Here is a 26206-nt window from a genome sequence, read left to right on the forward strand (position 1 = left end):
TCCTCTGTGATTGGCTCTTGTGGGGAAGGCTAATATAACTGCAACCCCAAAAATGATTAGAATATCGGATGCCGGGGCTTGCAGTCGGACGTGGGGCCAAGATGAGGGCGATGAAACTAAAAAGAGTCATGAGGCCTGTGAGAGGGAGTGAGGACATAGGGGCTGATGAAGGAGGGGAAGAGGAAAAGAAAAGATGGAGGGGTGGAATTAAAAATAGAGCGCCGTGCTGCGATGTGACCGGCGGCAGAACCCAGTCATCAGTCACGGCCGCCTCCTATTAGAACTGTCAGTGGGATTTAATTAAGATGATTCTCATCTGACAGCCTTGCCGAGTGCCGTTGCTGTGTGTGTGTGCCACTTTTTATATCATTCATTCAGTTCGTTTGTATTGTAATCAACATGCATGTGTGATGTTGTCCGGCCTTTCTGAAGCCTCAGTTTAATTACTTGTCAACCGCATATTGCTACACTCGCCGGCCATGTCGTTGCATATCCAATCCAAACCCTTTTTCTCATAATATATCTTAATAAAATTAATAATCTGTTCCACGGTGAAGCTGGCGTCACCGTAAAACCTTTTATGAAGTGTGCCGGCAGTGTTTTAAGGCACTTTTTAACATTCTCAACTGTTATACAAGTTTAAAAAGATGTTAACGCCTTGCTGCCCCTATTTGCGTTTTAGAAGGCTTAGTTTGTTGGGATTGGATGCAACCAGTTGGACATGAATGCAATCTCATCTGGGAAGCCTCACAGCATTCCGACAGCAAACAGGTTCTTAGGTAGTGATGTGCGATACCACTGATTTTGTTTCTGATCCGATACTGAGTAAAATTCAGGCTGGTATCAGCCATACCGAGCCGATACCAATACTTTGTGCACATTCAACTTGGTGCAAATTTTAAAAAGTTGTCTATTTCATATCATACCTTAAAGAATACAATGTAAATCCAACCAATCTGTTCTTGAAAGTAAAAAATATGAACACAAATCATGTTTTTATAGTTTTAAAAGTATAGTTTTACATGCAGAAAACATTTGTAAATGTGTAGAAATGATGAATGAAAAGGATCAATGAGCATTTAAGGTTACTTTTGCCTTCATTGAAGACGTGATTCTTCCCAAAGACACAATGTGGCAGCAAGACACTACACGGACACCACCTTCTAGTTTTGCCATGAGTTATTTATTGAATTCAATTGTGTTTCTCACCTCAAGTCTCTGCTTTTCTTTTGATCACGGCTGCAAAATAACCCACAATGGAGCCAAATAAAGTTGCAAGTAAAGACTATGAGAAAGTATTGAATTCAAAGAATAACCCATGGCAAAACAGGAAGCTGGTGTCTGTGTTGTTCTCGCTGCCACATTGTGTCCTTGTCAACACTCAGGCCTTCAATGAAGGTAAAAGCAACGTTTAATGTTCATTTATACCTTTCCGTTGTCATTTACAGACCCTTTCCGAAAAATTAGAATGTCATGGAAAAGTTGTTTAATTTCCATAATTCCATTCAAAAAGTTAAACTTTCATCGATTATAGATTCAGGGCCCACAATTTAAACGATTTCAAGTGTTTATTTGTTTATTTTTACGTAATTTGGGCTTCCAGCTCATTAAACCCACGAAAATAGGAATTCAAAAAATTAGAATACTGTGAAGAAATCAGCCCAAATTTTGCAGGACATGAATGTTTTAAACTGAGTGTCACACACTAATCATCTACTAAACTCAAATCACCTGCACAGGCTTCCCCAGGTGTCATTAAATTGCTTCAGTTTGGTTCAATTGTCTCATTTCGGTTCAATATGGGGAAGACTGCAGACATGACAACTGGCCAGAAGACCATCATTGATACCCTCCATAGGATGGGTAAGCCACAAAAGTTCATAGCGAAGGAGGCTGGTTGTTCACAGAGTGCTGTGTCCAAGCATATCAATGGAAAGTCTAGAGGAAGGGCAAAATGTGGCAGGAGAAGATGCACCAGCAAAAGAGATGACCGTGGGCTTCAGCGGATTATCAAACAGGGAAGATTCAAGAATCTGGCAGAGATCCAGAAAGAGTGGAATGAGGCGGGAGTCACAGCTTCAAAAACCACCACATTCAGACGCATCCGGGAGATGGGCTACAACTGTCGGGTTCCTCGGGTCAAGCCACTTGTGAACCTGAGCCAACGTAGGAAGCGTCTCCACTGGGCCAAGGAGAAGAAGGACTGGACTGTTGGCCAGTGGTCCAAGGTCCTCTTTTCCAATGAAACTAAAGTGTGCCTTTCATTTGGGAATCAAGGTCCAAGGGTTTGGAAGAAGACGGGTGAGGAACAGAACCCAAGCTGCCTGAGGTCCAGTGTGAAATATCTACAGTCCGTCATGATTTGGGGTGCAATGTCCGGTGCAGGTGTTGGTAAACTCTGCTTTCTTAAATCCAAGGTCACTGCAACAGTCTACCAGAATGTTTTAGAGGACTTCATGATTCCTTCTGCTGAGGATCCGTATGGAGATGCAGGTTTCATCTTCCAGCAGGACCTGGCCCCTGCCCATACCGCCAGAAGCACTAAAACCTGGTTTGATGCCCATGCCATCACAGTGCTTGACTGGCCAGCCAACTCACCGGACCTAAACCCCATTGAGAATCTATGGGGTATTCTCAAGAGGAAAATGAGGGGCACCAGACCCAACAACAAAGAAGAGCTGACAGCAAGCATCAAGGAAATCTGGGCTTCCATAACTCCCAGGCAATGCCACAGGCTGATTGCTTCAATGCCACGTGGCATCGAGGCAGTGATTAAGGCAAAGGGATTCCCAACCAAGTATTGAAGATTGACATATCGTTTTGAAAGTACCATATTTTGATTGATTTGATGTGATCCTAATTTCTTTCTTTTTTTCCTGCAAAAACAGAGAAGTAAATGGTGATTTCTTCACAGTATTCTAATTTTTTGAATTCCTGTTTTCGTGGATTTTATGAGCTGGAAGCCCAAATTACGTAAAAATAAACAAATAAACACTTGAAATCGTTTAAATTGTGGGCCCTGAATCTATAATCTATGAAAGTTTAACTTTTTGAATGGAATTATGGAAATTAAACAACTTTTCCATGACATTCTAATTTTTTGGAAAGGGTCTATATATGCCTTTGTCCTGCATGGAAAACTACTATTGTAAAACAGTGACGTGTTTTGTCTTAACATTTTTGGGACTTGAACTACAGCGCCAGCCTCTGATGACATCATAGATGAGTGACAGCTGACTTCCGCTTCATGTTTCCATGTGGCAGCAAGCTAATAGGATGCTACCAAGGGCGTTTTATGACAACAGTACATGAAGAACACAGTTGGGCTCACACAGTGTATTAATAACACGACAAGTGTAAGATTTTCGAGGTTCTACCGTATGGTCATCCCTCGTTTATGGCAGTTAAATGGTTCCAGATCCGACCGCGATAAGTAAATTTCAGCGAAGTAGGAGTCAACATTAATACACGAATTCAGAGAAAACCTGTTTGTGACCTTCTGAAATAGTTTTTTAAACATTATTAGAGCCCTGCAAACATTAAATAACACTCGTATGGTCACCTTTCTACTAGTATTACCAAATATAGCAGACATGATAAGCAATAATAAGACATAATAACTCACCGTTAGTAGTGGGAAAGTTCCTTGTTGTTGTACTGTTTCTCAAATGTAATGTGGATCGATTCCATGGCATTAAAAAAAAGATCGCCATCAGCCTGTCCTCCATCCTCCCTATGGTGTTTGTCACTTGATTGGTATATTCCTACACAAGAGACTGCCGCCTCTTTAAACACAGCAATATAAAGTATCAAGCTCACGAGTTGGCCTCCAATCTATTTATCCCTAACGTAAGAATGGGTTTGAAACGAGTGCGGAAGAAGGACATAATAAGCAGCTAAAAATGTACCACTTCCACATGGAATATTAGGCCAGTCAACCATGAAGCAGCGATCATTTATGTAGCGAGGGATGACTGTATCACAAATTTGACATGGTATTAGAGGTAAGTTCTCAAGATATCACGCCATTGTGTTTTCCAGTCTGTAACTCCGAAGTAGTCATTTTTAAGCACTATGGGAACTTTCTTCCTGTACGCGTTGATTTCACATAGCAACACAGAAAGGAACGCCTACACCTAGCATTAACTTTTCCACACTCAAAAATAGAAACAGAGCAGCAGCTCCAATATGTAGTTTTACGCTTCGATAGTGTCCTGAGGCTTTGCGAGCGTGTTGTGACGCGCTGCGGGTGAGTGTGTAGTGAAGCTAGTCGCTAGTATGTATGCGTCGTTTACGTATTTTGCACGAAAGGGTAAAAGAGGTGATGATGCAACTCTCCGCTAATTCATTTCACTTCAGAGCACTTTCAAGCCATAAAAACTACCATGAGATGGCAGAAGTGCTTTTGATAAGAGCTCGGCAGAAATCATGTTAACGGACAAATCACATATGACAGCAAGGAGGAAGTGAGAGAACGTCAAGGAGTGTAGCGTCCAGAATGTTATGCATTGTAGGGAAATTTTAACACGCGTGCGCACACACACACACGTGCACACACATAGTTCAGTTCCAAATGTGAAAATTTTAAATATTTCATGATGTTATATTTGTAAAGAATTTGTAATTTTGATGTACATACTATTGCATTTTGTGTTGTTTATATTGTTATTCTTGCTTAGATATTTGAGTTGTCACAAAAGCAAAAAATAATTGTGTCAAAGTGAAAGTTAATGCTTGAAATGTATTTTTGCACAAAAGCTGCTTTTCTCCCTTTTTTTAGTCTGGAACTGATATTTTCCTGAAACTTACCTATGTTCTACTGATGATTACTAAAGAACGGAAAAAGGTAGAAACAAACTTTTTTTTTTTTTCTGATGAAAGACGAGAGTCTAATGTTTCTTTTGGTAGGTTCCATGTTTATATAGCCATAGAACACAATATTCTGTGTGCCTTGAAAGATCACTCAAAATCATCTAAAATGGCCGGTACTGAAGGGTTTGTCTTTTGAAAAATGTCTGGGATTGAATGAGTTACTAATAATAATAACAATTTTGCTGTACATTGGTTATATGCACGCCACATTACATGCAAATGGAGCATTGTTGCCACTTTTTGGAGTTTTTTTTCAGAAGGCTTTACAGGCGGAATAAGTGTTTCCCATTAAATGTATTCTTAGCAAAGTCTTTTTATCTGTTTTTATATCTTTAGAACGTACAGAAAAGCCATATGCGTTCATGTCTCACATAAGGATTACGGGTGATGGGCAAAATTCCCAAAAAAGCGCACTTTTCCTTTAAGTGTGTCATACGTAACATCCTGTCTCTTCTGTCACAAAAAGCAAAGAAAACGCAAAACCACGTTATCAGATCCCTTAATGCTTTGCTACTCACTGAACTGAGGATGTCATGCATGACTGTATTTTCACCTTCGCCATTGTTGTTGTATGTTACTGTTTTAATAAACAAACGCCCTGCCGTGTCTTCCGCCGTGACCGACGCCGTTGCACTTAAAGCGCATGTAAAATCATGAATGTCATTAATTCAGACCGCGTGGTGGCCAAATGTAAACAAGTGTCGCATCAGCAGCGAGGCTTTCCCTTACGTCGATGCCCAAAGTCATTATTAGTGCAACCTCTTTGCTGTGTGCCAGCTACTCACCCTCTCTCTCTCTCTCTCTCACACACACACACACACACACACACACACACAGTGCAAACACAGCTGAAATGCAAACGTGACAAACAGCATTTGTGACGCACAAGTCAGTGCACTCATCCACATAGGAGCTAATCCTATTAGATGGCAGTCAATTATATTAAAAGGGGTCCTATCCTGCCTATTTCAGGGGCTTTTCATACAGTTGTATGCAAAGGTTTGGGCACCCCTGACAATTTCCATTTTGGATTCCATGTTGGGAGCTTGTGATATTGTGATATACCACATAACTGTTGGACATATTGTTAATATTTCAGGAGTGAAATGAGGTTCATTGGATACAACAAAATTAGACAGGTGCAGATATTTGGGCACCCCTGTCATTGATTTGCATACCTCTATCTACCGTGCACTGGTTATTTGGAACACAAAATGGCTTTGGTGAGCTCATTAAGCCTTGTTTTTCCTCTTTGAATCTCCTGTGAAGACGGGCAACACGGGGTTTCTCAAAGCAGCTGTCAAATGACCTGAAACTGAAGATTGTTCAACATCATGGTTTGCGAGAAGGCCACACAAAGCTATCTCAGGTTTCAGCTGTCACTTTCCACTGTGAGGAACATAATGAGACATGGAAGACCACAAACACAGTTATTGTTCAGGCCAGAAGTGGTAGGCCAGGAAATATATCAGACAAAGACAGTCAAACACAACCCACAGACCACCTCCAAAGAACTACAACATTAGCTTTCTGCAGATGGTGTCACTGTGCATTGTTCAACAATTCGAGGCTATAGGAAGCATCTAGAGGCTGTTAGATTTCTTCTAAATATACATTTTTCTGTTGGGGTGGCCACATTTTTGCACCTATCTAAATTTGATTCCATGCATATTTGACATCTTGTGTTAATCCCATAAACCTCATTTCAGTCCTGAAATATTACTCTGTCCATTACTCTATCTGTTATTTGATATATTAAAAAACAAAAATTGTCATTAAAAAAGACCCAATGATTTATAAATGGATTAATGATGGAAATTGTCAGGGGTGCCCAAACGTTTGCATACGACTGTATTGGATCACATTTTTATTTTTTTTATTAAAAAAATAACTAATTAATCAATTCCAGCCATTTTTCAAAAGACAACCCCTTCAGCACCTGCCATGATGGACGGTTTTGACTGATCTTTCAAGGCACACAGAATATTGTGTTCTATGGCTATATAAACATGGAACCTACCAAAAGAAACATTAGACACCCGTCTTTCATCCATCCATCTTCTATACCGCTTCATCCTCATTAGGGTCGCGGGGGCATGCTGGAGCCTATCCCAGCTGACTTCGGGCGACAGGCGGGGTACACCCTGGACTGGTCGCCAACCAATCGCAGTGCACATATAGACAAACAACCATTCACACTCACATTCATACCTATGGACAATTTAGAGTCTCCAATTAACCTCACCTGCATGTTTTTGGGAATGTGGGAGGAAGCCGGAGTGCCCGGAGAAAACCCACGCGCACACGAGGAGAACATGCAAACTCCACACAGAAATGCCCAGTTCCTGATCTCCAGGCTGTTCCTGTATTGGCCAACGTGCTAACCACTAGAGAAATTTGTTGTTGGGACGGGCGTTCGGGATTATAAAAGCGTATAAATACATTTTTTTTTGGCAAAAAGAGGTGATGATGCAACACTGTACTAATGTGCTAACATTTCAGAGCACTTTTAAGCCATACTAATAACCACAAGGTGGCAGAAGTATATTTGAAAGCTCAGCGGGTATTGTTTCAATGAAGAATCACACATGACAGGAAGGAGGAAGTGAGAGAGCGTGGAGGAGAGTAGTGTGCAGAAGGTTACGCATTGTAGGGAAATTTTAACGCACGCACGCGCACACACACACATGCACACACACAGTTCACTCCCAAGTGTGAAAATTGTAAATAGTTCATGGTGTTATATTTGTAAATAAATTATTTTGATGTAAAACAACTGTAATAGTTGTTTGGATGGTTGAGCTGTCATAAAAGCAAAGTATAATTGTGTCAAAGTGAAAGTTATGCTTGAAATGTATTGTTTCACAAAAAGCTGGTTTTCTTCCTTTATTAGTAGGGAACAGATATTTTCCTGAAACTTATCTATGTTCTACTGCTGATTACTAAAGAACGTAAAAAGGTAGAAACAAACTTTTTTTTTTCTAATGAAAGACGAGAGTCTAATCTTTCTTTTGGTAGGTTCCATGTTTACATAGCCATAGAACACTATTCAGTTTGCCTTGAAAGATCAGTCAAAATCAACTAAAATGGCTGCTACTGAAGGTGTTGTCTTTTGAAAAATGTCTGCGATTTGAATGAGTTATGTTTTCCTCCATGTAACAAACCAGCATAGGGTGTATCTACTGTATATACAGTATATTTGATGTTGTAATGTTCACACAATCATCGTATGTCTTCTTGCGTGTTCCTGCGTTCCAGGCGCATTGACGATGACATGGGGCGGACCCACGAGCTGGAGCACTCCGCCATCAAGTGTATGCGAGGCATCCTCTACTGCTACATGAGGCAGGCTCATAAGGTAAGCACACCTTGGCGTGATGTGTGTCCAGGCCTCTTGTCCCCTCGTCAAGGGACTATTGAAAGATAGAGTTTTGAGTAGTCAGTGTACAGCTGGTATAGCAGTGTATCATTCGTCCAGGTGGTTGTGTTCTCAGATCACAAATGGACGGTTCAGGTTGAACAGAAGAACAGAAGGTTCTCAAATGGTCTCAACCTGGGACCCACACGTCATTTTTATTCAGATTTTTTTAACCTATTTGTTTAAGTCATTTTTGTTTTTTCATTTATTTTATTTTATTTATATTTTTTGTACTTTTAAGTCAAACCAATCAAATGTATTTGCCCTTTAAAATTGCCTTTATCAACTATTGAAACATTGATACATGTTCAAATTGTAATTTAGAGGAACTTATTCAGGCGTTTTGTCAAGAAAATGAGGACGAACAGGATAATTGCATGCAAATAATTCATAAATTCAAAGTAAACAAAAAAAGAAAATAAAACATTGCACCAAATAAGATGACAAGATCTGATATTTTACTAAAATCGTCGTCAATTGTCCGTGAACTGAAAAGAGTAGCAGACTAGTAAGGCAACGGTTGTATTTTGCATCATTTAATGTCATTTTTGACTCGCTGTCTGTGATCCACCCAGAATGGATCCCCGATTCACTTTTGAGTCCCGACCCACCAGTTGAGAACCACCTTTCCTAGCAGGCTTCATCATTCATGCTCAAAGACCAGATAGGACAGCTCTAGTCTGATTCAGTGCCCTGAGAATCACCTCTTGAGGAATGCATTTAATCATCTTGGAGGTGTGTTTGGGCTTCTTGTGCACGTTGCGGCCCAGTTTCTGCTTCACAATGCCACAGAACATGTTGGATTTCATCTTTCGCCTCAGTGAGCTGCAGTTCATTGGTGCCGGCAGCACTCGTGCAGCCCTGGAGCATATCACTACCACCACCGCGCTTGTAGGCAAGACTCAATTGCGTTGGAGCCAGCTATTTAGACGATCATGGTTGTGCGTTTACTCGTTTAGATGCACAAGCTGTACACGGACTACTCGAAAGCCTAGCCAAGTTGACTTCCTATAGTCATGTTGCTTGACCAGATATACTGTCAGAAAAAAAACATGCTGGAAACGTGAGATGTTTGTATCAGATGTAGAAATTATTACGGTCAAAAGTTTGGAGACACTTTTGGATCGTTTTGAATGAGAAAGTGTCTCCAAACTTTTGCTTTCCATATACAAAGTGGAAAATAATATTATAACACAATTAATTATTGCTGTTATCAGGAGTAGTAGCAGAATGTTTTTTGATTACCGTATGGGTGACATATTTGCTTGCTTGCGCCCACGCAGCATGTGTCAGCGTCAACGTCTCGCCGTGACCCCGGTGACCTAATTTGGGGCGAGAGCTGCTCCGCTCTTAATTAAAACGCGGCGTTTACATTTTACATTTTAATCACACATCAGTTACAGCGCTGTCTCCATCGCTTACCGAGAACACGGAGGTTTTAATAGAGGAGTGACTCCGCAGGTCACATGTCACAACGCACGGCCGGCCTTCTTCTGACTGGAGCTCGGAAGGGGGTCAAAGGTGGCTTTGTCCACGCTGTTGCTAAAACTGTGCATGATCGAAGGTTGCACGGGCTTTCTTTCATTTTTTTTTTTTTTTTAACCTCAGCAGTCAGGAAGGCAGGCATGACGACGAATGAATCATTAAGTTTTATTAACGGGTTACTTTGTCTTAATTAATACAAATTAAATTCACACAAGGGAACTTAACGGAAGTGTTTTGCACACCTTCCCCTTCTCCATGTCTCAGCAATTACTGCTAGTTTGCTTACTTCCTGTTTTTAATGTTAAAGTGTTTTAATAGTGGGTGAAAAAGAATAGAGTAGTGGAGAAATTATGCGCTGATGGGGAAAAGTCTCAAAAAAAGTTAATAAATATAAAAAATAAATTAATGCGCAGAAAATAACAGATACAATTTAAAAAGTGTTTTAAAAGTATTAATAAGTAAATAGCAACAAAATAAATGAATATATCAGAAATAAAATGAAATGCAAATACAGTGTTATAATATATATATATATATATATAATATATATAATATATATATAATATATATATAAAATATAAATATACTATATAAAATATAAATAATACTACATAAAATATAAATAATACTTATTTCTTTATAGTAATACTACTACTATGAATAACAATAATAATAATAATATAAATGAAAAAAGAAAAAGATCAATGACAAAGAATAAATAAAAAAACAATACAAATAATATAAAATAAATGAGAATATTAAATATGAATGAATAAATGAATACAGGAATGGAAAAACAAGGAACATTGCATGATTGCAAGTAAAGTAAATAAAAAAAATGTATAAAAACCCTACATGAAAATAACTGAAAACATGGAAAATAATGAAATGTCCCCCGAAGTCAGCTGGGATTGGCTCCAGCATGCCCCCACGACCCTAATGAGGAGAAGCGGTATAGAAAATGGATGGATGGATAAATTAACAAATAATAAATTCATACAGTACATAGAAAATAAAATAAATATAGATTTTTAAAAAGTGTTAAAAAATGAGTGAATAAATGATGAAACCAATAAAAAAATATGAATTAATACATAGAATTTGAAAGAAATAATATTCAATATTAAAGATAAATGTCAAATATAAAAAAAGCTGACAGAAACCTGGCAGGATATTATTAGATTTTATTTGTATTATTTTGTTTTATGCTTCATTCACACAGAAAAATGTAAGGAAAATTTCCAGTTCAACTTGGCTGTTTTTCATGTTCTTTTTCTGGATCTGCCGCTACGTTTCGGCCCCACTTTTCTTGTTGAGTTTTTTTTGGGGGGGTGTGGGGGAAACATCAAACCCCAAACACCTTCAAAATCTTTCTCGTCGGAGGTAATGGCGGCTGTGTGACAGCAGGCAGTGCTGCTTCTTCAAGGTGGCCTCCCCCAGGGTGAGGTGGGCCAAGAAATGAGTGAAGACGGGTGAACGTTGGGAGCTGCGGTGGAGCGAGAGGAGTCGGAGGAGAAAGATGGGAGGAGGAGGAGGCGCTGTGATGATGGAGTGAGCCAGGGAGAGTAGAAACAAATGAGGTGAAAGTGGGACAAAGAGACAATTATTTATAACAGTGTGACGAAGGGGACACATGGTGGCCCAGCGCATGTACACACACACACACACGCACGCACACACACACACACACACACACATCATAGTCTCATGTTCCTCATGCTGTATTACAGTAGACACCATGACCACACGCTTTAATTTATTTTGAGGAATAAATGTTTTCTGTAACAAAGTGGAGGACGGTGGTCCTCCCCTCAGAGACGATAAAGCAGCCGTAGCCCACATTTGCAGACTTCCTTTCACCTCATTTCACATTTAAACAGCAACCTAGAAGTGGTTCCGCTAACATAATCTATATTTAGAATCCATTTTAAAAAAACATTGCAATCTTGTGTCAAATTTCAAGCAAGTTTTATTTTCATTTTTATTTATTTATCTTTTTAACTGGTATCACTCTCATTTTTAAGACGAAGTATGGGCTGCATTGACAAAAAATATTTTGATGATAAAATTGTACGTTTACGGGAAAAAGGCGTAATTTTCTGAAAAAAAAAATTGCAAATTTATTAGACAAAAAGTCCTAAATTTACGAGAAAAAAGTCACAACTTTTCCAGAAAAAGGTTGCAAGTTTACGAGGAAATAAGTCGTCATTCAAGATTCAAGATTCAAGATTCAAGAGAGTTTTATTGTCATGTGCATGGTAAAACAGCAGTTATACCATGCAATGAAAATCTTATTCTGTTCATTCTCCCAAGGAAAAGAAAGAAAAACACAAGAAAGAATAAGAACATAAGAAACATAAACACATATACATAAATACCAAGAAATTAAGCAACAACAACAGAAGAGACATTAATGCAAGTAAATAATACAAATAAATAAATAAATAAATAAAGTGCTATGAGTGTGTGTTGCGTGCGGCGTGTCTGAGTGCTTCATTGAGAAGCCTGATGGCCTGTGGGTAAAAGCTGTTTGCCAGCCTTGTGGTCCTGGACTTCAAACTCCTGTAGCGTCTGCCTGATGGTAGGAGTGTGAATAATGAGTGTGGATGTGTGCTGTCCTTGATGAGGTTGTGTGTTCTGCGTAGGACTCTAGATGTATAAATGTCTTGCAGTGAGGGGAGGGCTGCCCCAACAATGTTCTGTGAGGTCTTGATCACCCGCTGGAGTGCCTTCCTATCACGTGTTGTACAGTTACCGTACCAAACAGTGATGGAGGCGGTAAGGACACTTTCGATGGTGCATCTGTAGAAGCAACTCAGGATTGTGGTGGACATGCCAAATTTCCTCAGTCTTCTCAGGAAGTACAGTCTCCTTTGGGACTTCTTCAGAATTTGTTGGGTGTTGTGAGACCAGGTGAGGTCCTCGCTGATGTGTGTGCCAAGGAACTTGAAGGTTTTCACCCTGTCCACCTCAGTCTCACCAATAAACAGGGGTCTATGTGGCTCCTTTTCCCTTGTTCTTGGGTCGATGATCATCTCTTTAGTCTTATCTGTATTGAGAAGGAGATTGTTATCACGACACCAAGCTATGAGGTCCGCCACCTCTCTTCTGTATGATGTTTCAACACCACCAGTGATCAGTCCGATGACTGTAGTGTCATCCGCAAATTTAATGATGCTGGTGTTGTTCTGGGAGGCCACGCAATCGTAGGTGAAGAGCGTGTAGAGGAGTGGACTCAGCACACACCCCTGTGGGGTCCCAGTGCTCACAATTCTTGAGCTGGATGTGCGGTTGTGGACTCTGACTGACTGGGGTCTGCCTGTGAGAAAGTTAAACACCCAGTTACAGAGGGAGGGAGACAGGCCAAGTGTGAGGAGCTTATTTGTGAGTTTGTGGGGGCTGACTGTATTAAAAGCGGAGCTATAGTCTATAAATAGCATTCTGACGTATGTGTCCTGGCCCTGTAGGTGAGAAAGGGCTGTGTGGATGGCAGTGTTGACTGCATCATCCGTGGACCGGTTCTGGCGATATGCAAACTGTAGAGGGTCCACAGTTGCCGCCGGGATGCTCTTTTTGATGTGGGTCATGACTATTCTTTCAAAGCACTTCATGACAATAGGAGTGAGTGCTATAGGGCGATAGTCATTCAAGCAGGTCACGTTGCTCTTCTTGGGTACGGGCACTATGGTGGTGGACTTAAAGCAGGTCGGTACAGATGCTTGTGCAAGCGACAGGTTAAATATGTCAGCAAGCACATCAGCTAGCTCTGATGAGCAAACCCGAAGTGCACGTCCTGAGATGTTGTCTGGCCCTGCTGCTTTTCGTGGGTTTGTTTTGTTCAGAACCCTGCGCACATCAGCTGATGTCACCATGAGAGGTGCGTCCTGTGTGCTCCCCAGGTTCAGCCACCCTCTCTGCTCATCAGAAGTTTGGGTGTCAAAGCGGGCATAGAACTCGTTCAGCTCATCTGGAAGTGTGGTTTGGCTGGACGTGGCTACGCTACTCTGCTGTCGATAGTCTGTGATGTGCTGGAGCCCCGCCCACATGCGCCGAGGGTCTGAGGTGGAATAGTAGCCCTCCAGCTTCTGTCTGTACTGTCTTTTGGCCTCCCGTATGGACCTCCTCAGGTCATATCTGGCCTTTTTGTAGTCATCAGCGGTGCCCATGACAAATGCAGTCGAACGAGCACGTAGCTTAGCCCTTACATCACAGTTCATCCACTGTTTTTGGTTAGGGTATTTTCTGTAATACTTGGTGGTGGTAACAGTCTCTATACATGTGCTAATGTAGCCAGTAACAGCAGAAGCATATTCATCCAAATCAACAGTACAATCTTCCCTCCCCGCTGCAGTTTTAAACACATCCCAGTTTGTGCAGCCAAAGCAGTCCTGAAGTACTTGATCAGTTTCTTCATTCCACACTTTAACTGCTGTACTTACAGGGGGAGCTTTTTTAAGAAGTTGTCTGTATGTTGGATAAAGGAATATGGAGATGTGGTCAGCCTTTCCAAAGTGGGGTCTTGGAACAGCCTTCAAAGCACCTTTCATGTTGCAGTAGACTTGGTCCAGGATGTTATTTTCCCTTGTGGGAAAGCTCACATGCTGGTAATATTTGGGGAGGACAGTCCTGAGGTTACAGTGGTTGAAATCGCCAGATATAATGAATACAGCGTCATATTACAGTCATATTACTTTTGCCAGTGGCCAAGGGTCACATAAGTTCCCCCTTTTCATAGCTGTCTCAGGCAATGCCTGTTACGACGGAGTATTAAAATAATTGGAGATTTCGACATTAAAGTTGTAAATTTACGAGAAAAAAGTCACAAATTTACGAGACTATAGAAAATAAGTCGTAATATTACCTTTGCCCAAGGCCAAAGGGCACACCTTTTCATGTCTCAGACAATGCCTGTTACGACGGAGTATTAAAATAATCTGTGATTTCAAGAATAAAGTTGTACATTTACGAGAAAAAAGTCACAAATTTACGAGCCTATAAGTCGTAAATGTTTGACTTTATGTGTGTGTGTTCATAGGTTGAACAGTTCAAACAGGACCCCAGCCCCTCCAAGTGCCTTCACTCCATGTTCAACGTGGACACGGGCGATGAGATCCACACCTACAGCGAATACCACCACCTGCAGGTCAGTTTATCAAAAATGTCACCATTGCCAAATCAAACTGAGGGTAAACGCCGCCTACGGAAGCAGCGTCAGCACCTCAGGACGGGACTGTCTAGCCTTCTGAAGGCTTCAAAGTTGGCTTGCGGCGCCAGTGACGAGTGTCGATGCATCACACGGAGCCATGTGTGTCTATTTGGTCCGTAGATTGATGCCGTTTCCCTCTTCCTGCTCTACCTGGTGGAGATGATATGCGCCGGCCTGCAGATCATCTACAACACAGATGAGGTAAACAAACATGGCTGCCAGCGGTGATCCGTGTTTACTTGAGGCTCGGACCAACATTCTATTTTTCCATCAGTCAGTGTCAGATTTAAAAAAAAAAAAATGGTCCTGACCAAAAATCAACGAATTTGCAGGGTTGTGAATGCTGAATCGCTTTAATTTCGCTTTTTCCTCATTGCAAGGTTTGAGCTGTGCATGCAGTTGGCAGCACGTGCGCGTGCTAATAATGACTTTGGGCATCGACGGAAGGAAAGCCTCGCCATTGATGCGAAACTTGTTTACATTTGGCCAGCGCACGGCCTGAATTAATGACCCCGTGTTTGAAATACGAGCGTTCACCTCAAACGCCGCCGCCAAAGGTTGTAAAATCTACTCATTAGGTTCACAGTCTAACGACGTCCAATAGGAGAGCTACTTTCTGAAGTTGGGCCTTTGGCAAAGATAATGTTTGTTTTGACGCTGTCATCGAGGCGTTAATTAAACATTTCAGTCAACATGAAGGTAATTGTACATGGGATACTTGTAGTGTGTAAAGTTCAGTCCCACACCACTGCAAACTACACCGTCGCTGGTTCAAATACACTGTACTGTATATGCTATACTCAGCTTTAGTGGGAAAGGAAACAATATTTTACAGCGTATAAATCATATGTATGCGTCTCATTTCTCAAATACGTACAGAAGCTTTCCTCACAAGTGTGGAAAAAGCCATCACGTTTCCCCCTGCAGGATCCTCCTCTTTCATGCATTTGTGATGTGGATGCTGTGAATGGCTTTACATGATCTGTCAATGCCAACACGTCCAACATGATCACGCCGCATGGCAACACGTAACCGCACGTTCCCTCGAAAATCGCAGGAGAGGATGCGGGGATGAATTTTGAGGAAGGTAAGGCCGGGTAATACATCACAGCATATCAGAGCGATCTCTAGTGGCACCTCTAAGGTCGAACGCAATCCATTCTTGGACCAAGTAACAGAAGTAGAAATGATCTAGATCAAACTTAAAGCTCTGTTTGATTGCCTGATTGGCAGCAAGTAGACAGAGCTCTGGGGGTCATTTTAAGATGTGGCGTGAAGCAGGGCAGTGCAGGTTTGGATATTTGTTCTCCCTTATTTAAAAACTGCAGTTTGTGTTCAGTTGTCATTGACTAATATGTAAATTTGTTTGCCAATCTGAAACATTTAAGTGTGACAAACATGCAAAAAAAATAAGGAATCAGGAAGGGGGCAAACCCTTTTTCACACCACCTGAACTGTTAGAACGTCATTAAAAAGTCACCAGTGCGTAGCAGAGAACCTGGGGGAGTCAAGCAAGTGTGCCAACGCATAAACAATATGGAAAAAAATGCATGTTTTTCACAGCCTTTGTTCCCCTGAATGAGACAAAATGATGAATAAACATCATTTATCCAATTAGTTGGCTTGCTGGTTTTCAATGTGGAAGTGGAAGCTGCAATGCAGTAGTTCTCCACCCGTTGTTTTGTTTTTTTTAACATTTGCAGAAAAGCTGCCAAGAAAGCTGCTGTCAATCCTCTGAAGATGCTCTATCGACCTCCTCCCAGATGCTGTTTTCACTCGCAGTGTGGCGTTAGACTGCATGTCTCTCACGGTGTTCTTTTAATCTGCAGCGTGTGTATCCATGCAGTACATGTAAAAAAAAAACAAAAAAACATACTTGGCAGGAGTGAGCGTGCGTGTTTACGTGTGCGGCTGGTGGCCAGCGGCGTCCATTAAGATGCCATTAAGATACTTAACACTTAATCCCCCCCTCTTCATCCGTCCATTTTATTTCCACTCCAAAACGAGAAGACAAACAGCAAGTCTTCCTCCTCGCTGCTGCTTCTCCCTGCAGCTTTGTCATTTTAGATTACATCTACAATCATTCAAGTACACACACACACACACACACACACACACACACCTTTTACTCTCAGGTCTTTTCAATGATTCAAAGCCTTCAAGACACAACACATTTTCTATTCCTACCATTTGAGGTTTGATAGTTTGTGTCTGTTAACGGAGGCTGCGTTCGTTACAGACGAGTGTTCAATTTTTTTTTTATGGGAAATCCTGTAAATGTTAATTCCATATAAGTGTAAAAATAAGTCAACAACTGCACACGCTATCTCCCAAAAGTGACTGCAGGCCTCCATACTTCAGCAAACCACAGTGAACTTGGCTAAATAGCTGGCAACACGAGTGAGCAGGTAGCGGTGGTCGCGTCACAGAACGAGTGTCGCAGTTGGTCGAGGAGAAACATGAACTCCAACAGTGTGAAGCTGGGTGTTTGTGTGAGTCTTTTTTGGTGGACAGTCAATCCAGGCCGCTGTGCAAGCTGTACACTGACTACTCTAGTGCTGCTAATTTAAAAAAATGACAACTTTGTGTTTTGTTCATCCAAATATTATGACTTTAAAAAACCCAACAGTGTTTATTTGTTTAATTTTTCACCTTAATGCATTTTTTCCTCATAATATTACGGATTTGTTTTTAATCGCAAAAAAACTTTTTTTTAGTATTTGGACTACATTCTCATAAAATTACAGCAGTTTTTTTTCATTTTCCAACTATTTCAACTTTCTTCTTGTACATTTTTTTTCTCGTGATTCTGATTATGATATTTTGACTTTATTGTCGTAACATTGTAACTTTTTCCGCAACCTAATTTTCCAAAAATGGCAACTTTATTTGTGGTTTGACATCTAATGTCGCTGCTAAAATGACCTTATTTTTCCTCACAGTATTACGAGTGTTTATATTTTGTACTTAAATTATATTTTTAGAACGTGCGATGGGCCAATAAAAAAAAAAATCTATATGTGCATGGCTCAGATCAAGGGTACCTTTTGCTGTCTTCAACTTCACTTGAGTAGTATTTGAAATTGTTGCTCTAACAATGTGTACTATCCCTATCACTCTGACGTTTATAGAGGGAGGAAGCTTACCAAACCATAAATGAAGCCTGTTCATGTTTTTATTTTGCACTAGCACGGCTATGTTGTAAAAAAGTGTCAATATTTGGACATTGAAATGTTACATGTAAAGCATGTCTACCTTTGTTGTGAAATGAACAATATTTTCTCTGATAATTCTGTTATGATTTCTACTTAGAATTAAAGAATGATGTCTGAAATTGGTTTCTAATGTGTTTTATTCAAATATTCTCAGTGTAAAAAAAAATAACTGTCATGAAATCATTAGTGAAAAGTACAAAACCTTCGTGTCCGCCTGCCGATGAAAATTTTGAAGAACATAATTCCATGGAAAACAAACCCCATGATGATTACAATGGTATATATTCATGGAATAATTACTCAACTCTGCAACTAAAGTGATTTTTTTGTGTATAAAAGAGTAAAATAAGATTATTTGAATAAAAGTCTAACACCGAGTGGACACCGAGTTATGTACTTTACATTTAAGAAAGAGTGAACCTGGGAGGGTTGCTATGGGAAATGGAAGATGTCTCCAGCTCTGGTATGTTGGGTGTGTGTTTTTTTTCAATGTTTGTAGTTTGTGTTGATAACATTACCAAGGTCTATCCACCAGTTTGAAATTTTAAATGTAACACTTGATCTGAGCCATGCACATACTGTATATATATTATTATCCCTGTTTTCTCCCACTGTGACCTCATGTGGGTTAAGAGACTGTTTCAATGATGGCGTCTTCATGCTGACGTTGTGATATCGATCTCCATGGCAACGTGCCTCCCCCTGATGTAGCGCATCGACCTTTTGAAGCTGATGTGTGTGCGTAGATGTGACGCCGCGTGTCCTCGTGGACGCTTAATAAAAGCAATCAAGACGAAACACTCCTTTTCACTACTTAATGCCGCCTCCCGTCCGTATCAGCCTTGAAGCACTTAACTAACTTTATAACGCAGCTGACCCGGGTCGATACCAAAGATCATCTATTAACATACACGTGTGTGTGACGGAGTCTCATGTGGCCGTTCTCATCATCATCATGTTGTGTTGCAGGTGGCTTTCATCCAGAACCTGGTGTTCTGTGTGGAAAGAGCCTACAGAGTGCCCGACTACGGTATGTGGGAACGAGGCAGCAAGTACAACAACGGCAGCACCGAGCTGCATTCAAGGTCAGTCGGGTGAAATGAACTTTGAAGCACTTTCCTCCATCCTCCAAACCCTCAGGACAGCATTTAAAAAAATAAATAAAAAGAAATGTAATGAAAAGTAGGAGGTCTCAGTGTAGTTATTGGCTCTCATTATCACAGTTAGAGATCAAACTACAGTATTTGTGTAAAGCGCTAAACAAATGAAACAGCATAGTGTGTCAAGGGTTGTTTCCGTGCTTAAAAGGTCAAACTCTACGGAATTTCAGCTCCTGGAGTGCCACTGGGGTTGGAGAGAGGAAAAAATAGACAGGAAGTAGTCCTCATTGTACAGTATAACAACATTTTTAGCACCGCATAGACTCGTGGTTTCGTTGTACAGTAATCCCTCGCCACTTTGCGCTTCGAATTTCACGGCTCCGCTCTGTCACGGTTTGTCCGCAATATATAAATTAATCAGTCACGCTGTTTCGTGGTTGATTTTGGCCTATCAACTCATTCAATCCCAGCCATTTTTCAAGAGACAACCCCTTCAGTAGCGGCCATTTTAGATGATTTTGACTGATCTTTCAAGGCACGCAAAATATTGCGTTCTATGGCTATATCAACATGGAACCTACCAAAAGAAACATTAGACCCCCGTCTTTCATCAGAACAAAAAAGTTAGTTTCTACCTTTTTGCGTTCTTCAGCAGTCAGCAGTAGAACATAGGTAAGTTTCAGGAAAATAACAGTGCCTGACTAAAAAGGGGCGATAAACAGCTTTTTGTGAAAATGGATAACTTTCACTTTGTCACAATTTTTTTGCTTTTTTGACAGCTCAAATATTTCAACAAGTATACCAACATAACACAAAAAGTGTTGTTTTGCATCGAAATAACAATTTATTTACAAATCTAACACCAGGAACTATTTACAGTTTCCACATTTGGAACTAAACTGTGTGCGCGCCATCATGTTAAAAACCGTATTAAAAGGTCGGTAACAGGTTTTTCTGTGCTCAAACTACAAAAGTATTCCATTTATGAATAAGGAATCCTACTCCGCGCTCGGGTCTGGAACCAATTAACCGCTATAAACAAGTGATTACTGTATTTTTGCAAGTTTGCAAGAAAAAAAAGGTTAGGGCTCACAGATACTGTCGCTCGCTACATTGCAAAATAAATGCATCCATTCAATACAGTTATATGGTATTTATTTTATGCCATATAATTGTGATGTTTCCGTGAAACATTAAGAATAACTACGTGGGTGATCTCGAACGTCTTTTACTGTCAGCAGACTGCCACTCAGCCAACAACACACACACAGGCAACTTCTGGCTTACACAGGTACACCATACCTGAGTACCATCTAGCCGTTCAAATGTGAATCACACCTCCCATGACAATAATTAATGGAAAAAATGGTCTCAAAAAATGTTGTTGATGTTTTCGGTTATCGTCGATAATTTGTAGCACAATTATCGGCCGGCGAAATAGGCCGGCCGACAGGTTGGGATAGTCTCCAGCATAACCCCGCGACCCTAATGAGGAGAAGCGGCATAGAAAATGGATGGATGGATGGATCTTCTGTTGCTGTGTCATTGTGATGGGTATGCCTCACTGTTGCCCCCTGCAGAGCGGACGAAGTACTTCACTAAGGAGCACTTCCCCAATAAGACTGAATTGGTGAAATTATTTGGGTGATGTTTGGCGGGCTGCGTATTGAGGACCCCTGGTTTAAACCATTATGCCGCAAAATGGATTGTATTGCCGAAAAAAACATTTAAGTCCCCTTTTATTGACGAACACAAAGCTCAACTTGATTCCCAACATTTTGGCCAATCACAAGCTTGAAGAAAAGGCGAAAATGGAAAACCAAGGGATGTCTTGGTCAGCATCATTACAAGGAATCGTAGCAGTCCCACACGTGGCCACCATCAAGCCGTCGGCCGCATTCAGCTATCGATTCCGCCCCGCTAACGACATTGGACGTATTCTGGTGCGTCAGCAGACTTGCCGCCATGTTTCCTTGCCGCCTCGGGACAGTTTGGCAGAGTGGAAACGACACGGCAGTGAAATTGATTCACATTTGCACTGCGGTACAATCACAGCAGGCAGCCACGCTGCAGCACGTGCATGATGGCAGCCATGCGGCGACACGCCACGTCGAGCCCAAATTGCGGTCACGTCTTCCTTATTGAGTGCGCGCACGTCTGCAATGTCTCCTGTTTATATTTTGTCTCTCCAGCTCTGTAGGTTTGGCCAAAGCTGCTCTGGAGGCCATCAATGGATTTAACCTGTTTGGAAACCAGGTAAGCATGTCTCTTTCACAAAGCTGTATGCGTTACATGATGATGATGATGATGATTATTATTATTATTATTCTATACAGTAGCTTACGGTCCTGTACCACCACACTCCATCAAACTGAGAGCTGTTTCTAATGTTTTGACCCTCTCAAGCAAAGCTAAATAGGGAAACCAAACTCTTCTCTGTATGATTCAGTGCACTTGTAGCCCTACACCGTATACCCTAAATCAGGGCTGTCCAAAGAAAACTACAAAGAAAAAAACCCAAGAACAACAGCAAACATGGAAAAATTTGCAGTAATTTTACAATAAAATCAAATTATTAAGAGAAGGGTAAAAAAGGCAGAATTTTACAAGAATAACGTGATGTTAGGAGGAAAAATAATGACATTTTAAGCGCATAAAGTTCAAATATTTAAGAAAAGTTACATTTTTTTAAATCCTCCTATCATGATAAAAAACAGCTGTAATTGTATGAGAATAAATTCAAAATATTACAAAAAAAAGTCGTAATTTTACAAGAACAAACGCAGAATATGATGAGGGAAAATAATGTCATTTTAGTCGAATAGAGCGTAAATATTAAATATTCAAGAAAAAAATGCATTCTGGTTTTAAAGTCTTACTATGATGACAGGAAAAAATACATTTAGCTTGCAGAAAAAGTTGTAGTATTACAAGAATAAAGTAAAAAAAAAAGTCATGTGAAGGAAATTTGAAAGAAGAAAGTTGAAATGCTGTGGGGGGGCACAACAGAAATGGAAAAAAACAGCTGTAATTTTACGAGAATAAATTCAAAACATGAAGAGAAAAAAGTCGCTTTGTAGTGAGAAAAAAGTTTCATTTCACAAGAACAAACTCATAATATTTGAGGAAATGTAATATCATTTTAGTAGCATAGAGTTTAGCAATTTTTTTAAATTGTCAAAATATGAGAATAAAGTCAAAATATTTAGAGAAAAAAGTCGTAATTTTGTGAGGATAACCTCGTATTGTTATGAGGAAAAATAATGTAATTTAAGTCGCATAAAGTTGAAATATTCCAGAAAAAATATATTAAAGAAAAAAAATTAAGTAAAAAATATTATGGGAACAAAGTCATACTTATGAGAAGGAAATTTACAAGAAGAAAGATGAAATGTTGGGAAAAAAATAGTAGAAATGGAAAAAAACAGCTGTAATTTTACGAGAATAAACTCAACATATTCCGAAAAAAAGTGGCAATTTTGCAAGGATTACGTCATAATAATATGAGGGAAAAAAATTGTATTTTAGTAGCATAAAGTTGAAATAAAGAAAAACTCAAAATAAACTTCAAATTTTTGGAAAATTAGCTTGTAGAAAAAATGCAAATAAGAATAAAGTACAAATATTATGGGAACAAAGTCATAATTATGAGAAGGAAATTTACTAGAAGAAAAAAAAAACAGCAAAAATGGGGAAAAAACAGCTGTAATTTTACAAGAAGAAATTCCAAATATTACAAGAAAAAAGTCGTATTATAACGAGAAAGAAGTTGGAATTTTACAACAACAAACTCGTTATATTATGAAAAGAACATTTACAAAGATTATTTAGGGAGAAAGCTGAAATATTTTGAAGAAAAAAAAAAAAGCAAAAATGGAAAAATCTGCGTAATTTTACGAGGATGAAGTCAAAATATTTCGAGAAAAAAGGTGTAATCTAATGAGAAAAAGTCATCATTTTGTGAGAATAGCGTCATAATATGAGGAAAAATAATGCCACTTTAGTAGCACAGAGTTGATTTATAAAAAAAACATTTTTTTTGTTAAAACTCGTAATATTATGAGAAACAAACAACAAAATAACCTTGTAATTTTTGGCAAATTAGTTTGCAAAAAATGAATTAAGTCAAAATATTATGGGGAAAAAGAGTTATTAGGAAAAGACCATCTCCAAAGTTTGTTGAAGGAGAAAGTTTAAATATTTGGTCAATTTAAAAAAAAAAAAAAAAAAAAAAAAAAAAACGTCGACAATGTGGAAAAAAGGGCAAAGAGCGAAGTTGAAACTAATAAAAACTTCTTCTACACAAAATAACAAAGTGGCAAAGTTGCATCCTTTCATTTTTCAATACGTGGCCCTCGCTGGAAAAGGTTTGGGCACCCCTGCCATCAGTGCTTTAATTGTAGCTGTTCTTCCCTAAATGTGCAAATAAGTCAAATATTTAACTTTAACAATGATTTGGAGTGCATGAGAAAGCGGGAAGGCAAATAAAAGCTGCTGATCGCCGACCAGCCGTGATACTTCAAATGCAGCTACTGCCATCATGTGGCGTTGCATCAGGAGGTTGCCTACAGCCACAGCCCATGACCGTGAACCTTGTTGTTTATTCACTGAATGGACTTACACTGACTGCTCACTGCAGCCCTCCTTGTTTCCAAGCTTCATAGGAAGCGTGAACCTCCCATGAAACACGCTTTGCAGCCTGGAGTACGTGTCGCTTCTGGACTGTGGAGCATTTTGTGCGACGTGGTGTTGCTGCGGTGAAAACCGTTAGGGCCCGTGTTTGCTTCCCCCCTTTGATCAGCAGCCTCAAAACATCAGCGTTTAATTGTCCTTTTCCGCCGAGCGCGCCGTGATGAAACAACCGGCTAATGGAGGCGGCATCTGTGTCCACTCTGGTGTCGGCTCAGCGGGAGAAGAAGGGGCGCTGCGAGCTCCTACTTCCTCCCTTTATTCGGCGTCCCCATCAGTCCTGATTTTCCCAGCCGACCCTCACAGCCGGCCGGTGATCGCCATCGTCTCGCTGCCGCGGCCCGGCATGGCGTTTCCGTCTTTGTGTCACATGAATGCAGGCTCCACCGCGTCGGGTTTCGTGAACTTTGGATTTTCCCACCGCGCCCGCGAGCCTCGCAACAGATGAAATTGATCTGGGCGACGGCGGGAAGCTCCGGCTCATCCTCCTTGCATCCACACAGCTGTGAACATCACATGTGTTTTACATTTCTACTGGATTTATTTATTTTTATTTTTCCATTTATTATTACTCATTTATGTATATATTATTTATATTTTTACAATATTTCTGTCACATTTTGACTCCTGTAGTTATTATTTATACATTTTGTTACACTGTTAATTTATTTAAACTTTTTCAATTTTATATGTAATTCTTCATTTGTATTTTTTTTATTTACTTCAAATTTATTCACATATTTTTAACACAATTTTTTGTTTTTTTTTCTGTCTTTTACATTTTTTATTCACTGCATAAATCTGTTGTCATACATTTTCTGCTACGATTGCTAATGTCAATCATAATAATTCAATTTTTTTATGTTTTGTTTTAATTCAGTCTAAAAACAGCAACCGCAGTTTATTCAATTTATTCCCCAATAATTACAATTAATGGTGGAATAAATTGCAAATTATTGTGGGGGAAAATAAATATACAGCTTTAGCATACGATGCTAAAAGTAATTGTTGGAGGGGGGAAAAACACTTTTACGCTTCTGTTTTTGTTTGACATGTGTCAGATATAAATAAATACATACGTATATAAAATATTTAATCATAATTTTACATTATTATTAATTGATTTATTAATAGATTTTTTGTATTGTTTGTTAGGTGTATTTTTATTTACTTATATATTTATTTATTATTTAACTTAAAATTATGATTGAAATAAATAACTAAATACATTGGGGGGGGGAATCAGACATTTCAAAAATGAAGTTGTCAATTTACGAGAAAAAAAGTCATAAATTGATTCTTTATTTTTTTCTTGTAAATTTACAATTTTGAGGTGAGAAAAAGTTGTAAATTTTCTAGAATTAAGTTGCAAATGTACGATGCAAAAAAGTTTATATTTACGAGAGGTAAAAGTTGTAATATTACAGGCAGTGCCTGTTACGACGGAGTATTAAAATAGTCTGCAATTTCGAGAATAAAATCGGAAATGTAAGAGAAAAACCTCATAATATCACGAGAATAAAGTCGTGTATTTACGAGAAAAACATGGTAACTTTCTGCTACAGGCATTGCCTGAGACAGCTCTGAAAGGCGGGACTTAGTATGTGAGCTTCGGCCTTGGGCATGTGGAGGGGGCGGGGTGAGATGAGAGAAGAGCTGGGGGCATGCTCCTAATGAGACTACGGATGGTGTCCTGGGGGATCTCCTCCCAGATCTGGACCAGGGCATCCATGAGCTCCTGGACAGTCTGAGGAGCTACCTGGCGGCGCCGGATGGACCTAAACATAATGTCCCAGAGGTGTTCTATTGGGTTTAGGTCAGGTGAACGTGGGGGCCAGTCAATGGTATCAATTCCTTCACCCTCCAGGAACTACCTGCATACACTAGCCACATGAGGTCGGGCATTGTCGTGGACCAGGAGGAACCCAGGTCCCACTGCACCAGCGTAGGTTCTGACAATGGGTCCAAGGATTTCATCCCGGTACCTAATAGCAGTCTGGGTGCCGTTATCTAACCTGTAGAGGTCTGTGCGTCCTTCCAGGGATATGCCTGCCCAGACCATCACTGACCCACCACCAAACCGGTCATGCTGAATGATGTTGCAGGCAGGATAACGTTCTCCACGGCATCTCCAGACCCTTTCATGTCTGTCGCATGTGCTCAGGTTGAACTTGCTGTCATCAGGGAAGAGCACAGGGCACCAGTGGTGTAGTTGCCAATT

General features: G+C 40.0%; 1 protein-coding gene across 3 annotated transcripts in view; it reads left to right on the forward strand.

Moving 5' to 3' along the window:
- Positions 1-26206, forward strand: part of phkb (phosphorylase kinase, beta) — a 97804-nt gene that overhangs the window by 13882 nt on the left and 57716 nt on the right. For all 3 annotated transcript variants that reach the window (XM_054770105.1, XM_054770106.1, XM_054770103.1), the window contains 5 exons: positions 8131-8230; positions 14811-14918; positions 15102-15182; positions 19166-19281; positions 21489-21552. In XM_054770105.1, coding sequence (XP_054626080.1) covers positions 8131-8230; positions 14811-14918; positions 15102-15182; positions 19166-19281; positions 21489-21552 — 469 coding nt within the window. The remainder of the gene's footprint in view (positions 1-8130; positions 8231-14810; positions 14919-15101; positions 15183-19165; positions 19282-21488; positions 21553-26206) is intronic.

Source organism: Dunckerocampus dactyliophorus, chromosome 3 (genome assembly GCF_027744805.1).
Source record: "Dunckerocampus dactyliophorus isolate RoL2022-P2 chromosome 3, RoL_Ddac_1.1, whole genome shotgun sequence".
Classification (NCBI taxonomy): domain Eukaryota; kingdom Metazoa; phylum Chordata; class Actinopteri; order Syngnathiformes; family Syngnathidae; genus Dunckerocampus; species Dunckerocampus dactyliophorus.